Source organism: Stegodyphus dumicola, chromosome 8 (assembly GCF_044657685.1).
Source record: "Stegodyphus dumicola isolate Sdum_Otavi_A_Nest chromosome 8, ASM4465768v1".
In the NCBI taxonomy this organism is placed as follows: domain Eukaryota; kingdom Metazoa; phylum Arthropoda; class Arachnida; order Araneae; family Eresidae; genus Stegodyphus; species Stegodyphus dumicola.
Genome location: NC_140775.1, coordinates 156,068,637 through 156,086,272, shown reverse-complemented (window position 1 = coordinate 156,086,272; position 17,636 = coordinate 156,068,637). Strand labels below are relative to the sequence as shown.

Sequence of the window (17,636 nt, the reverse complement as noted above, 5' to 3'; positions counted from 1 at the left end):
CTCTTTTTTTTATTAATTATTTTATGCATGCCAGAAAAAACATATATATTTTCATGCAAATAATTATAAATTTCTTTGTTTCTCACAGTAACTTTCAGCTACAACATCTCGCGGCGTTTCGATATTGAGTTTGCAATCTCAGAGAATCTGAGAAAAATTATTAGAAACTAACTTCATTAGAAATTATAGATGCTTATCAATCAATCTTATTCTTTTCATAATAATTTTCATCTGCAGAAATATATTGGTTATGTGTAAATGTATTCAAAAACATAGCCATTATTCTTACTGAAAAAATTCGCGAATGAGGATGTTTATTTTTTGATAAGGACGAGAAAAAGTTATTCAAATCTGCATCTTATTATCTTAAATCTGCATTAGTTTTGATATTTTTTGAATAAACTTTATATTACAGTGTAGATTATTTAGCTTTATTGGTAGATTTTCTGTTGGTCCTTACGTTTCTTTTTTAATGGTCATGAAAATTAAGTAAAATTGTTAAATTTTAAACTTTTTTTTCATATTCTTCTCATAATAATAATTAAATAGTGGGCAAGCCCGCCAGATGAGCTAGTTACGGCCAAAGCAAAGTTCTATGTACATCTGAAAAGAAAATGTATAAGAACATTTCAATATGAATGAAATCAATTCATTTCTTTCAAGCAACAACGAATTCCTAAATACTTTTTTCTTGCTGCAAAACCAGGAAACTGAAAACTTTTGACACTCCAGGTTAATACGCGTACGTATGACGTCATAATGCTGACATTAACTAAACATTTTGGACATACGATGACGTTGCAATTGCGTGCTTTCTTCAAAGTCAGAATATGACCTTATATTATAATAATATGCTTAATGTTTCGAAGTGCTATCTTTATTTCATATTTTGTGTAAAACTTACAATTTTTTATTAACAAACTCTACGGTTTGAAAGCAAGTAGTGGCAACACTTTTCGAAATAAAGCAGATTTTTATCTGCAGCGCATGAGACTGTTGCCACTCGGAAAAAAGAGTGCGAAAATTAGCGTTTTCAAAGTTTTTGATTAATATCTCGGCTGATTAAAGTTGTACGAAGATGAGAATGGTCCAAATGGCTTCCCACGAATTTTTGGAATCCTAGAGTACCTCTCTCGAAACTCAACTCCCCGCCGTTCCGGATATTTTATGATATCACAAACAAACAAAGAGACACGCACAGATTTTAATACAGATTTAATTTACGGGAAGTGAACACACGAGCTATGTAAAAATGCTTGGAAGGTCCATCAGTTTAAGACGACTGTTTTAAAACAACTATCACAATCTCTGTTTTAAATCTAATTTAACATTTCTGAAGAAATGTGGTTACAGAATGTGTAAACATCAGATATTGAATTTACAGAGTAGTAATCCTTTTTTTTTTCCAATGGCAGATTGTGAACAATTACAAATGTAACCCAGTCCATTAATCTATGCAAGGCCGGATGTGGTGGTCTCTCTATTATGGAGGCACCTAATTGGTGGACCACCAATCGCCTTTCCTATGAAGGGACGGACAGTTACAATCATGCCTTCTCTGGGATTCGAACCCAGACCCTTCGGTATCGCAGTCAGCTTCTCTGACCACTATACCGACTGGTCGGTGAGTAGTAATCCTTTAAGAAAAAGAAAGTAATTTATCTTAACCAAAATTTACTGTTTTTTGAGGCAAAGAAACTAATTATTGTAATAAAGGACGAATGGTAGAACAATTGCTATTGACTAAATATTTTTTCCTAAAAATGCCGAGTGCGCTAATAATATTTCGTCCGCTACTCTAAACTCTATTATAAATTATCACGTCTGCTTACACAATGATATTATCAGTGCAGGATTTACGTATAAGCTGCACAAGCTATAGCTTAGAGCCCCTGCTTTCTTTGGGGCCCCAAAAAACTGTCTAGGTATCTGAAAATCATATTTGGCACTGACATATAATATCTGGACTTAAAAAGAGCTCCATATCTCAAATTGCTTAGGGCCTTATCAAGTCTAAATCCGGCCCTAGATATTATATTGAAAATTGTATAATATCTGGACTTAAAAAGGGTTTCATATCTCAAATTGCTTAGGGCCTTATCGAATCTAAATCCGGCCCTAGATATTATATTGAAAATTGAATAATATCTGGACTTAAAAAGGGTTCCATATCTCTAATTGCTTAGGGCCTTATCAAGTCTAAATCTGGATATTAGTCTGTATATTATATTGAAAATTGTGCTCGACAATGAAGAGATTTTATGAAAAGCATATCATCGATTAGATAACATACTAAATATCTTAAACAAAAAAGAAAGAAAATAGTCAAAACCAATTTTTGCGCTTGACAGAACAATGAATGATTTGACCTTAAGTAACAAGAAGAATCCATAACTAAAGGATTATCACCAGATTTGGCGACATTTGCACATAAACATCCTGGAAGTTCAACCTCAGGCTTTCTACATTTAATACTCAAAAGTGAAATTAGTAACGAAACGTTAATTTTGTATGCATGGACAATGTTGCCTTAAATTTTGCGCATCATGTGCTTCGAAAATCGCAATAAAAAGTGTATTGAGATATTCAAAATAAAGAAGTAATTTTATAATGTTTGAATGCTAAAGTGCTAAAATTATGATTTATGTGAAAATTTTTGTAAATTCATTTTTGATTATAAATAGAAAAGATATAAACATTTTTGTAAACGAAAATTGCTTTTAAGAAGTATCTAATCTCTAGGAAAAATCGGTGAATCGGCAAAAACTGTTAGTTAAATTTGGTTTGTGTTTTAGTAAAAATAAAATAACTATCATATTTTCCTAACAAAAAGGACTTGAATTGATTTTCTGCAACGAATGACTTGTATTATAGAAATTTCTGATCGCATCTAAAAGCTGTTGCAGACTGAGCACTTCTAATCTGAATCCGAAATGGTCCATATCTGAAATTGAGGATATTCCCATGTCCCACTGTAATCTAATACATTTTGAACTCTAATCCTAAACTTTTGATGACATAACGTAATGAATCATATTTTTGATTGAATGCATGAATAAATTTAGTATACGAACATCATATCAATAAAAAATTAGAAAAGATGATGATGATGACGCATAATCGCAGGGTGCCCCAGTCGATGGTTAAGATACCAACATATTTTATTCTTATGATGGTTCAATATGCACAAAGTTATTACAAATATTTTATGAAATTATTTGGAGTATACGTTCGTAACGTTTATTTTCAACGCCGTGCAATTTCTTATTAAAACTTCAAAACTTTACAGTTAAGAAAAACTTCACAGTTTTGGAACATACATTTTCTCATTATAACAAGACAAAACACAATCAGTTAACATTTCAAACTACTAAAAATGTTAAATGCAATGCAATGCAAAGCACATCTAAAGAGCAAAGCTCGCGAGGAGAACTCTCAGAAGTCTGTTCTGAGTCAACTCCGAAGTCAACTCTGAGCTAGAATTGAAAACTGATTCTCTCTGTTATCTCATATATAGTTTTTCCCGTTCCGTTGAGAAATCTTTAGCAATTTCCGTTTCTCGAAATTACTGGAAGGCATATAAGTGGTATATAAGTGCAGGATACGGTTACAGTTACATATAGAGATCAATTACAATTATTCGATTACAGTACCAATTACAGTTATACAGGGGTTGGTTCTGAATTATCGCCGGATAGTCGCTGATTTTGGCGAGATGGCTATTTATTTCAATGACTTGCTCCTATAACCTTATTTTTTCCGGTGAAGCTTCACTCTTGAGCCCTTTCAAATTACATCATACAACAGATACTAGAGTTTTACATATAATTTCACTAAAATTGTTTACATATATGGAAATATCATAATAATAGTTATGATTATGATTAATAAAAATAGTTGGGATTTTCACCGACAGCTGACGCTTCAACGATTCTGGAAAACTTATTACGGAATTTCACATTGGACTGTTTGATAATCACTCAGGGGCCCGACAGCAGCTGAGCGGTAAAGTCGCTGAACTCTGGTAGTTCGGTCGGAGGTTCGAATCCCGCGAACTGGCTGGCTGCATGGGCGTTTTCGTGATCTTGCCCATGTGTAACTGGTTTCCTTTAGAAAGTCCTCTAGAAGGCATCCCTTCCCTTAGGCAGATAGCCTTCGAGGCTTTACCTTAATCATATAAACCAAAAAAAAAAAAATCACTCAGGATTATCCTCAAGATGGATCTTTAAGAAATCCAACACCTACAAGAACTGAAACCAACCAATTTCGAAGGACGTCCTGAATTTGCGAATTGGGCTTTTCAACATATAGAAAACAATGTGGGCTGGCTGTCAAATGTCCTGTAGACTGATGAAGCTTACTGCCAAGAAAGAACTAAAACGGGATTGTGGAAAATCCCTTGCATTAGCCAAAATAGTGTGGTGGGAATTTTATAGATTATAGTATTTATAACTTATAGGCTCCTTCTTCTCTCAGAAATTACATTTCTGTATATTTTGAACTGTTTTTACCCCAATCAACGTTAAGCTTGCTTTTAAGAAACAGCATCATTCTCTCCAAGCAAGAGAAGAAAAAGTATTTCATAGTAAAATATTCATGCAGGATGAAGCGTATCTGCACAGACCGAGCCAATTACCTTCTGCGATCGATTGATATTTGAAGACGATTTTTTCCCAAGTTACCCGTTCCCACACAAATGGCTATCAAGATTTCCAGATCTTACACCTTGTGACTTTTGGTTGTGCAGTTACTTGAAATCATAGGGGTATAGAGGTTGGCTGACGCAATTAATCGTAATGTAAGAAGCTGCCAGCCGTCTTGTGGCAAGAATTATACCTGAAAACCTCTTCGATATTTTTGCAGATTGTTGCCCTATGTTTGAAGGCCATTTTCATGAATATCGGTGGAAAATGTAACTATTCAAGCAGTAAAATGTTTTATTGTTAAAAAATTGTCGTGTCTTCCGGTACATTTGTGTAATGTCGAGCTACTAATTAATAAATTTTTACTTGTCCTGCTACTTTTAGGTTGTCCGGTGTATAAAATAATTCAAAATAATTTGCTTTATGTGAACGATTTATTAATGTATATGTACCTAAGTCATTAGTTCGAAAACATCAGAAAAATTCTTCTCTTATATGCTTAAATAATTTTATCTATAAACTCATTTTAAAAATGTGGCATACGTAAACAAACCAAAAAATAATAATAAATAAATAAATAAATAAATAAAATACATAATATGTCCAAACTGCAGCTTTTGATTGAAAATCTAAATTTTGTATACAATGATTTAGTCGTCGAGGAACTTCTTTCAAGCATTACATTTCTTAACTTGGTAGTCATTAGAAAATCATATATTATTTTAATTATATTTTCCTCCTATTTGTTTCCTTGCGAAAATAATCTTTTTCGCAAATTTAACTAATTATTTATTTATCACAGTTGAATTTTCAAAGAATACGTCATTTATTGAAATTGAAGTTTTTCCGTCATTAATAACGTAGTAATTGATATCGATTAAGTTGCATGTAGAAAAACTTTGGGAATCAGTATTACACGTTATTTCTAGTAATTTGGTAGCACGTGTTTTGTTTTTATATGTGCTCTCAATAAATCAAAGACTTTTTGTCGTATCTTTTATTTTTAGTGGATTTATTAAAAATTCTGTAATCTTCGTCGTTCGTTTTTGAAGTCAAGATCAAAACAATATTCGTTTTTCTTTTATACAATACTATTCTCAACTTCATTACTTAAAACTATCAACTTAAAGAATCAACATTTTCACAACAAAGTATTCAGGTTTTGTTCATTGTAACGTTAATAGTGTTACGGATTTTGTATTTAGTTGGCTATTTTTAGTAGAATTGTAATAATTTTTTTTTTTTTTTTTTTTAAGTCCAAAGGGATTTGAATCCCGAAGGACTATTAGTTTCGTTTTGGCATTTTGCGTCGGACTCATAAATGTCGGTTCACTTTTCAAACTGTTGCCACAAAATGTTAGAGTCCTGCATTATATTTGAAGAAATTAAATAATGAAAAATCTGCATAAATGTATGTATATTTCTCGTATTGTGATAAAACAACGGTACATAGAGTCATCGAATTTTGAATAACGTAATCCTCAAACGAATATGAGCATGTGGAAGACCAAATTTGAAATTTGTTTTATGATCGATTTCCTATTTTTTAAAACTTTGACGAATTTTTGATTAACAAACTCAAGGATTTCAAAGCGAGCAATGGCAACGCTGTGCAGAAAAAACATTTTTATCTCCAGCGCGTGAGTCTCTGTATCGGAAATTCTAAAGATATGCTCGTTTTAAAACTATTTTGCGATATTGCTGTTGCACTGGATCTTATGGTTTAAGTGCGAGGAACATGATATTTAATAAAGAAAGGTAACACACAAAATGTTAAAAAACGCCCCTTTGGACGTAATTTAAAATCTGAAACATTTCAGATTTTGTTTTAATTTCCTTTATTTATTTTATTTTCCCGTGCAATGCAGCGCGTGATGAGTTTTAAGAGAAAGCTACGCCGAAAAAGTAAAAATACAGAAGCACGCGCATTTAATATTTGATAAATAGATATCTAGTAATTCTACTCTTTTGATTTCCAGAAACTTTGAGAAAATGGAAATTACCAGAAACTTCTCGTGCACATTTAGAAAGCTGTAGAAGCTGGAGAGAAACATATCAGTTCAGTTGTTTAGATAACTGTTGTTTGTTGATTGTAGCAAATTCGCGATGAGATCAAATTAGCTTTCTCTGAGCTGTGGATTACGTTCTTTTTAACGTTTTAGTAGTTTAAAATAGAGCTACTGATTATATTGCGTGATATTGTGATTTTGTAAGAATATCCTTGAGGAGAAATCTAGCGTTTTGTTATATTTCTTGTGATAAGAATAAATTTTATTAACTTTTTATAGAACTTGTACATTCAATCTATTACGAACCCGTACGCACGCAACAATATTATATTAGAAAACATGTAAATGTCACATGAATAAGAAACAGAAAACATGTAAAGTGCTTGTAAAACTTATAGCAGATTTTAAACTTACAAGTTTTGTCAACGCACCGAGAAGGGAATTTAAAAGATATGTATGAGTTATACTAGTATATATGCTATTTACCGAATTACCAGTAAAATGACAGTAATTTACCATTAAAAATTAAGTTTGTTATTTACTGTTAAGAAAGTTTACCGGCATCAGAATCCCTAACAGTAGAAGACAGAATCCGATTGCTTTGAATATAACATAAGTATTCACAAGAGTTCGGGAACTGATTAAACATGGAAGGGACACCATTTACATCTCTCTACATCTCTTGGTTACCGAATTACCAGTAAAATGACAATAATTTACCATTAAAAATTAAGTAAAAGTTTGTTATTTACTGTTAAGAAAGTTTACCGGCATCAGAATCCCTAACAGTAGAAGACAGAATCCGATTGCTTTGAATATAACATAAGTATTCACAAGAGTTCGGGAACTGATTAAACATGGAAGGGACACCATTTACATCTCTCTACATCTCTTGGTTACCGAATTACCAGTAAAATGACAATAATTTACCATTAAAAATTAAGTAAAAGTTTGTTATTTACTGTTAAGAAAGTTTACCGGCATCAGAATCCCTAACAGTAGAAGACAGAATCCGATTGCTTTGAATATAACATAAGTATTCACAAGAGTTCGGGAACTGATTAAACATGGAAGGGACACCATTTACATCTCTCTACATCTCTTGGTTACCGAATTACCAGTAAAATGACAATAATTTACCATTAAAAATTAAGTAAAAGTTTGTTATTTACTGTTAAGAAAGTTTACCGGCATCAGAATCCCTAACAGTAGAAGACAGAATCCGATTGCTTTGAATATAACATAAGTATTCACAAGAGTTCGGGAACTGATTAAACATGGAAGGGACACCATTTACATCTCTCTACATCTCTTGGTTACCGAATTACCAGTAAAATGACAATAATTTACCATTAAAAATTAAGTAAAAGTTTGTTATTTACTGTTAAGAAAGTTTACCGGCATCAGAATCCCTAACAGTAGAAGACAGAATCCGATTGCTTTGAATATAACATAAGTATTCACAAGAGTTCGGGAACTGATTAAACATGGAAGGGACACCATTTACATCTCTCTACATCTCTTGGTTACCGAATTACCAGTAAAATGACAATAATTTACCATTAAAAATTAAGTAAAAGTTTGTTATTTACTGTTAAGAAAGTTTACCGGCATCAGAATCCCTAACAGTAGAAGACAGAATCCGATTGCTTTGAATATAACATAAGTATTCACAAGAGTTCGGGAACTGATTAAACATGGAAGGGACACCATTTACATCTCTCTACATCTCTTGGTTACCGAATTACCAGTAAAATGACAATAATTTACCATTAAAAATTAAGTAAAAGTTTGTTATTTACTGTTAAGAAAGTTTACCGGCATCAGAATCCCTAACAGTAGAAGACAGAATCCGATTGCTTTGAATATAACATAAGTATTCACAAGAGTTCGGGAACTGATTAAACATGGAAGGGACACCATTTACATCTCTCTACATTTTTTGGTTACCGAATTACCAGTAAAATGACAGTAATTTACCATTAAAAATTAAGTAAAAGTTTGTTATTTACTGTTAAGAAAGTTTACCGGCATCAGAATCCCTAACAGTAGAAGACAGAATCCGATTGCTTTGAATATAACATAAGTATTCACAAGAGTTCGGGAACTGATTAAACATGGAAAGGACACCATTTACATCTCTCTACATCTTTTGGTTACCGAATTACCAGTAAAATGACAGTAATTTACCATTAAAAATTAAGTAAAAGTTTGTTATTTACTGTTAAGAAAGTTTACCGGCATCAGAATCCCTAACAGTAGAAGACAGAATCCGATTGCTTTGAATATAACATAAGTATTCACAAGAGTTCGGGAACTGATTAAACATGGAAGGGACACCATTTACATCTCTCTACATCTCTTGGTTAATTTAGACTATATATATATAGAGAGAGAGAGAGACAAAAAGTAAGAAATTTAGAACCAATTTCACAAAGATCCAAAAGAAGAGAAATTCAAAACAAAATTCCTTATAAATATGTAAAATTTACCAAAATCAGAATAATTAAAGAAATGTGAAATACTAAAACCTCAAAAATACAAAAACTACAGAAAATAAATACAAATACAAACAAAGGAATGCAATCAAATCTGATATAACGTTATCAAGAGGAGTTACATCAGACTCATTTGAACTCTCTTCCAACTGAAACACGCTGCGTTTTTATTATCCAAAATTAGCTGATAAATCATTCTATATTTAATTATAACAGCTCACCCGAAAATTTTCAATTCCTCCCCGAAGCAGTGTAAGAATTCCAATTTCAAATCAAGCAAAAGAATTTAATTAGACACTTTTTAACAGTCGATTGGAATAGCTTTACGTATTCCTAACTTTTCTCATATTTAATTCCTTACGTACAGAATTCTAAAATGAGAGCACGAAATGAAAGGAAAAAGAAAGAGCAGAATAAAACAAAGGCAAAATTATTATTATATTTGAGAAAACTTTAGTAAATCCTAGATCATGAAAGTCAGTGGGAAATTATTGCTCAATCTATTAGCTCCTTGAAAGAGAATAATAACGCTATTTTCTACTTCTTTGTGCGAAATTAAAACCGTTTTAAAGGGTAACTCAGATGCGAAAATTTTTCACGTTTAATAAATACCTTTGTCTTTTAGTTTATTTATAGAAAAATGTGCTACGCACGATTCAGTTTAGAAAGATTAAACTATCTTCTATCGTTTCAGAAGCGAAAAGGTATCGCGAAGACACATCTATTCGTCCATTTAAGATTCAAGTCACAAATGATGTGTTGAAAGATCTAAAGATGAGATTAGAGCGTACTCGATTCGAAGATCCTCTGGAAGATTCCTTGTTTCTAGATGGTTTTAATCCCAACTATCTCCGTGAAGTAGTAGAATACTGGAAAAGCAAATACAATTGGGAGAAAGAAGAAAAGGAGTTGAACAAATTTCCCCACTTCAAGACACGCATCGAAGGACTTGACATCCATTTTATGCACGTGAAACCCACTATAGAAGAAGGAAAGAAGGTAAGTTCATGTTTGGGAATTGATCTGTAATGATGCGTTTGCAATATAGCCACATAGTCTCTCCACCATGAAGTATTACAAAAAACTCCCGTACACATCATTATGTGGGTACATATAGTAAAAGCTTCGACTATTAAAACAAGGACGCAATCACGCAAAGCTGAATCCAATGAGCGTTTCTTTCCCAGAACGTCTATATACTTCTGGAAATAAACTTTGTTTTATTGTATATTTGATATATTTTCGATACGAGTACTGTTTATTACAATAGAATACTTTTTGATTTCACAAAAATCATTAAAAGCAGCGAAACAGCTTATTTACTGTAAGTAATTAAATTCCTATCCGTTATCTACTAGTGATGATTTAAAGGAGAAATTTTTAGGACTTTTTATGTCACAGATTTTACGCTTCAATTCGCTTCACAATGCTCGTATTTGCCTATCCATGCGTTGCTACTTAAGCAGCTAATGATGGTTGTGCTAGAGGGTGAATGCACTTTCATCTGTCAGAGGTGTTCAGCCGTAGATCGTGAAAATGTTATTCACTGCATAGTCTTTGCCGCATGTGAGAGAAATGTGACTTTTATGATGTTAGCAATTTTTCTTAAAGATTGAAATATTTTATTTTCTATGAAGAAAAATATAATGAAGTTCAGATAATATTAACAATGTTTAAACAAAATATGCTGAAATTAGTTATATTTTGAACTTTGCAATAAAAATATTTCCTTCAATAAAATTTATTTAAAGGGAAAAAAAGAGAAGAAAAATTTGAAAGATTTCAGATTTTAACCGTGGCCCAAAAGAGTTTGTTAAGGTTTTTTGCGCTCTCACTGAGTTCGCAGTCTACTAGTCTGTTATTGCATTCATTTCTGCTAACCTTTTTTTTTTTTCCCAGTCCAAAGGGGCAATTTGCCCAGAAGGGCTATTAATTTCGTTTTGGCCTTTTGCGTCGTAAACTATAAAACGGCGTTTCACTTTTCAAATTCTTGTCACCAAATGTTAGAGCCCTACATTAAAGAAAATAAATAATGAAGAATCTGCATGAACATATGTATGTTGTGACAAAGCAGCGGTACTTATATATATATATATATCAAATTTTGAATAATGTACTCCTCCACTCGAATATGGGTATCTGGAAGCCCAAATTTGGAATTTATCTTATTATCTATTTCATATTTTGTAAAACTTTAACGAAATTTTGATTTACAAACTCAACGATTTCAAAGCGAGCAATGGCAATACTATACAGGGGGAAAAAACATTTTTGTCTCCATCGTGGGAGCCTGTATATGGGAAATTCTAAAGATATGCTCTTTTTAAATATTTTGTGATATTACTGTTGAATTGAATTTTATGCTTTAAGCGCGAAGAATACCGCGAAGAATTTGTCAATTAAAACGGAAAGATAAATATATTACATTTTCGAATAGAAATTGTCTCGCGCGCTGGAGATAAAAATGTTTTAATTCTGACAGTTTTGCCACTGCTTGCTTTCAGATCGTTGAGTTTTTCGATCAAAAATTGATTAAAGTTTTACAAAGTATGAAATAAATAATAAAACAAATTCGAAATTCAGGCTTTCAGGCGTACATGGTCGGGTGTAGGACTTTGTTACTCAAATATCTGGTGCTTTAGATACCGTCGTTTTTTTTTTTTTTTTTACAATGCCAGGAAACATACATACATACATTTAGATTCTTCATTGTTTTAGAGGAATCTAAAAATAAATACTAATCTGAAAGAAAGTGTATACGCAGATTTTACGTATTAATATTATTATTTTATATATTATTATAGATTTTATATTATTGTAACTTAATATATTGGTGTTACACATATGGATATTTTCTTCTTTAATACAATGTCTGTTAGTGTGTAGAGACATTAGGTATTTTTAAAGCATGAAAGATGAAAAAGGAGCATTGTCTTCGCCGGGAATCGAACCACGGACCTCTGAAATACGCGCCCAGCATGCAGACCACTACACCACGAAGGCACGCTAAGAAGGCGGAAGAAATACCTTATATTCTCCCTCTTTTAAAGAGCGACTGGGATTTTAGGGGATCCAATCACCAAATCCTGAGTGTGGAGAATCATCATCCACCACCCTTTTAGTTCAGGCGCCACTGTAGAGACATTAGGTATTTTTAAAGTATGAAAGATGAAGAATGAGCAATGCCTTCGCCGAGAATCGAACCACGGACCTCTGGAGTACGCGCCCAGCATGCAGACCATTACACCACGAAGGCACGCTAAGCATGCGGGAGAAATACTTTATAAGTGTTTAGCACTCGTCTGAGTTTTGAATTAGTTAATTCAGGAAGTATTCAAATTATATGAGTATAATAAGTTTCTAACAATTACATTATAAGCTACAATATAAGAAAAACAAATTAAAGTTGTAGATTTATTTAATAGCTGCGAAATCCTTTTAAATTCGCGAAAATAATCTCGAACATTCGCTTAGCGACAAAGATCAGAACTAATGTTCATTTGTAAAATGAAAGTTGTGAGGAAAATGGCAAATTAACGATTCTTCACTTATCCAAAAGGAAGATGTGCAACGATTACGCTTGCGATAGAAAAAAAAAAAAAAAAAAAAAAAGGAGTAATTTACTTTTATTTTGTGATCTCCTCTTATTATCTTTTTTCCTTTGTTTTCATGACCTTTTACTTTCATGACTAAAGCACTAAAATTTTGTTCTAAGGTAAAAATGTATAATAACGTTTCAAGTTTTGTATAATGTTACAAAACTAAAAGTATTATATCCATAGTTTACTTTAAAGAAGTTCAGTTTCGCGAAATGCTTAGTTTATTTTCCTTTGCGACACTAACAATTTCTTCAAATTAAAAAATCGAAATTTTAAAAACAGTTTCTTTGTTGCTTTATTGACAACTTAATTTAAATCTTTGCATTCTGAAATCACTTATTGAGTGAAAAATAAGTTTTCTTAAGATTCTGAATCACCATTTGCGTGACAACACTCATTTTCTCTAACTCTTGAGCCACTATTTGACTAATGTGTATATAAGCAAACCAAAAAAACTGTTGACAGTACTTTTTTCTTATGTAAGAAACTACAATGAAATAATATTGTAATCTATAAAACTAAAGATAAATGACTCTGACAATTTAAAACAGTCATTCTCAATCCTTGTTGTTTTTCCACCTTTCTGATGATGCTTCAAGATGCGATTATATCCCCTCCCACTTTTTATATTTAATAAATATTAATTATAGAAACATTTAGGTTACATGATAGCTTTTCGTTTCACCAATTTGAGGTTGAAATGCTCACCCTAAAAATGAGCAATTTCCCGCAGCCCCAGCTTGGACGCAGCCCCAGCTGTAACCAACTCCATACGGTTACAGCCGAAAACATCGCGGACGAAAACGTCGCGGAGAAAACAACGCAAGGCGAAAACGTCCTGCTACAAAACATCGTGGGAGAAAACATCGCAGTTCTAAAACATCGTGGTTCAAAACATCGTCGTTCAAAAACTTCGCAGTTTAAAAACATCGTCGTCGAAAATATCGGGGTAAAAAATAAAATATCTACAAATCATCGCAGACATGCTTTTTTTCAGGCTTTAATAACTGTAAATGAATATTCCCATAATGATTTGTGAGCGCAAGATGTAAAGAAGGATAATTTTTACTTTCACATTCTTTTATTAACTAAATTTTTGCTGAAAAAGTAAGAAGGAAACTTAAGCATAGAAAATTAAATGCAACTTAATAGATTATACTTTTTATGAAAAATTACCTGTAAAAACCTTATAAAAAATGATTTATTAATGATCTTTGTTAGTTAACTATGTTGGTTTAAAATTCTATTAAGTGCTATAAGTTACATTAATTTTCTATGCTTAAGTTTCGTTCTTATTTTCTCAGCAAAAATTTATTAGTTAATAAAAATATGAAAGTAAAAATTATCTTGCGCTCACAAATCATTATGGGAATATCCATTTACAGTTATTAAAGGCTGAAAAAAGCATGTCTGCGATGTTATCATCATGCGATGATTTGTAGATACTTTATTTTTTACCACGATATTTTCGACGACGATGTTTTTAAACTGCGAAGTTTTTGAACCGCTTTATTTTCAACGACGATGTTTTGTACCATGATGTTTTAGAACTGTGATGTTTTCTCCCACGATGTTTTGTAGCACGACGTTTTTGCCTTGCGTTGTTTTCTCCGCGACGTTTTCGTCCGCGATGTTTTTTCCGAGATGTTATCGGCGGACACCCTCCATACAGCCTGATGACCCCTGGTTTAAAAGACAGTGAAGAAGAATTTCATGGAACTGAATTGCGTATAAAGGAATTATATAATCAAAAACTAGATCCTAAAATAAAATACAAAAGTTCAAAATATTCAATTTTCATTCTAGCGGGTTGTATTTTTTTAGCTGGACGTCATTCCTCTTCTTCTTATCCATGGTTGGCCTGGATCTTTTACGGAGTTTTACAAGATTGTTCCTATGTTGACGACCCCAAGAGCGGATTGCAATTATGTTTTCGAAGTTGTATGTCCTTCGATCCCTGGATTTGGCTTCTCTGAATCACCGACCAAGAAAGGTATTTGTCATTTATCTTTTTCATTATTGAACTTTATCTCGTTTAAAAATATAAAGAGAAATCGAAAATTCTTACTTAATTATTTCGTGGTATACTATTGCCAAATATTGCAGCAAGTTTCCAAGATCCTGCTAACCTTTTTACGATGTCTCTAGATATTATTTTGCTTTCAATTGGAAACTTTTGACCGAGGATACAGAAGGTAAGGGAGGAAAGAACCTAGATGTTTCTTTTTTCAGTGCTGTGCTTTATGTGGGAAATGTTCCGCATGACCCAGGCAGTAGATAAAAATGTAACATTGCGGGGAAAAAATGGGACAGTTCTATATCTCTCGTTCCACTAGGCCGATTGACAAAATTCATATTGCGTTTTTCATGTCTCGATAGCGCGACATAGAATATATATTAGATTTATATATAGAATTGTTCTGACTTGGGTATTTTGACACAAAATCGGACTTTTTCTGAAATAACATACCTCTTTTTTTCATATTCGATTCTACAACTCAGGTTATGCGTAAATATTGAATTTTGTAAAATTTGGTGCGAAATTTATGGAGAAATTCACAAATTTATGTTTGCGTCTTTTTTTTCAGTTTGCACCAAGAATAATTCACTTCTAGAATTTAATATATGGCCACCGATTTTCCTTTCTCTTCCATTATACCGGAGCAGAAAAAAGGCTCCTCGTTCCTACTTTTTTACATTGTGCATAAGCGTAAAAAAAAGTGACTTTCCTACTTTCAAATAATTTTAGCAAAGTGTCTATGCCACATTTTATGTTTTATCGCTTTCAACAAATATGCCAAGTTTCAAAACGCACCAATATATAAATTTACGTGTATCTTCGGAAATTTTGAATAAAAAACTCTAATTTTTTGCAGGTGGGCTTAGAAATACGTCTACTTTAAGATGATGGTAAATATTTTATAGATTACAATTCAATTTGTTTTTGAAAAATTTATAAAAGTTATTTAAAAATACAAATTTTAAAAATAAACCATAAAAAATGGGTGAATGTTATTTGGAATGAACCTGAATTTCGAAATGTGAAAAGAAGAATCAAATAAGTTTAATAAAAAAAGAAGAGATTAATGAATATATACCAAACTCAATTAACATCGAGGAGCTAAAATTTTGAGAGCTCATTTTTTAAAAACTACCCGTGCGATTTTTTACAAAACTTGATAGTTTGACGTCATTTGAGTAGTAGAATCGAAATATGCAAAAACAAATGGTATGCTATTTCAGAAAAAGTCCGATTTTGTGTCAAAATACCTACATTAGAGCAATGCTACATATAAATCAAATACATATCCTAAGTCGCGCTTTCGAGACATGAAAAACGCAAGTTGAATTTCGGCAATCGGCTCAGTAGAACGGGAGATATAGAACTGTCCTATCCCCCCCCCTTCGCGTAGTGTAGTATACCAATATCCTAATGGAAGTAGCGATTTTTTTTAGATAGAAGCTACATTGTCACACAAGAAGCAGCTAAAGGTCTTTTGATTTTCCTTTTATGACGCCTTTAGTTATCTACTTTTTGCAATGGTGCGGAGTTTAAAGTTATATATTTTCAAAATAAGAAAATACATTTCTGATATACAGCAATAAATACAACTCAACCTGTTTAGGCAAGTCAGTGTCTTGAGTTCTCAAAACAAGCCTCAATCTTCAATACAGTATCTTAGAGAAGTCATTCTGTTACATGACAACAGAGATTAATGCCTTTCCACATTAAATTCAGCTACCATTTTCCAGGAACGTGATGCTATGTAGAATGCCCTACGTAATATTCACAACCTCATGATGAATTTTATCTTTAAAACTGTTAATGTTAGGTAAGTTGTGAGAGAAAACTTAAGCTTAATACATCAAGAGCACACAGTGTTTCCAAGCAATTGTCATTTATCATAGCTACTTCCTTAAATAATTTAAAACACACTTTGCTTTTGTAACAAGCAACTTCAAACCCATTGCAGTCCTGTGAGCTTTAGGGCAGTAAATTCTGTAAAACCATTATGCAGAAAAACATAACTAGGCTAAACAAATTTTATTTCTTTGCAATAATTATTATGCAAAATTTACAATTTATTGTAGAACGACAAGAATATCGTATTCGTTCAATCTAAAAATAATTCATTTTCATGCGTATTTTCGTTGCGATTTCTGAAATTAGGTCTGATAGCTAGTTGAAATTGCAGATGGATAGTGATTAATACTCATTATGTGTGTAGGGGGTATGGAAGCGTACTAACGCTCATTATACATAAAATTCTTTGTAATATCATAATGCATTGTTCCAAATGATTTTAGTTTTTTTGGGGGAGAGTGGTGGTCTTAGTGAACTGATAATTAATATTCATGTTCCAGAAATGATTATCAATGAGAAGTGTTCGCCATGGAAGAATGCATTGTAGTTCTTCAAATTATTTTATTCTTGTAGGGCAGCATTTTGAAGCAATTTTAAATTTCCTGAATGAATGAGAATTGTGGGTGTTTGAACCCACAATTCGCATATCATAGTCCCACTTTTTAATCGTATTTGCTATTAATTGACATTCTGTGAGGTTTGTTAATAAACAAAGCATTATTACATTTAATTTAAGATAACAGAAGATACAGGAAGCAGAAACACAAGAGAAATTTAACAGGGTTTTTAATGTGTACTGCCTATCCATTTCTTTAAGTTTAACACCTAAAATATTGTCAGATATAGGAAAAACTTTAGATTACCATACTGTTTGCTTTAAAGAGATATAAATTGTTAACCCACTCAAAATGCATTAGTTAGTAAAGGTGAAGTTGGTTTTTTAGTAAATAGAAACTTCTCAAATTTTTATACGCCGTAAATTGCTGCTTCTAAAAGTTCTTGAGCATAAGTGCTTCAGCAAA

The 17,636-nt window shown here is 32.2% G+C and overlaps 1 protein-coding gene across 3 annotated transcripts in view; it reads left to right on the top strand.

Annotated features, from left to right (window-relative positions):
- LOC118180616 (epoxide hydrolase 1-like) overlaps nt 1–17,636 on the top strand; it is a 43,321-nt gene that overhangs the window by 16,463 nt on the left and 9,222 nt on the right. For all 3 annotated transcript variants that reach the window (XM_035349687.2, XM_035349693.2, XM_035349701.2), the window contains exons 3-4: nt 9,845–10,149; nt 14,574–14,742. In XM_035349687.2, the coding sequence (XP_035205578.1) occupies nt 9,845–10,149; nt 14,574–14,742 (474 nt within the window). The remainder of the gene's footprint in view (nt 1–9,844; nt 10,150–14,573; nt 14,743–17,636) is intronic.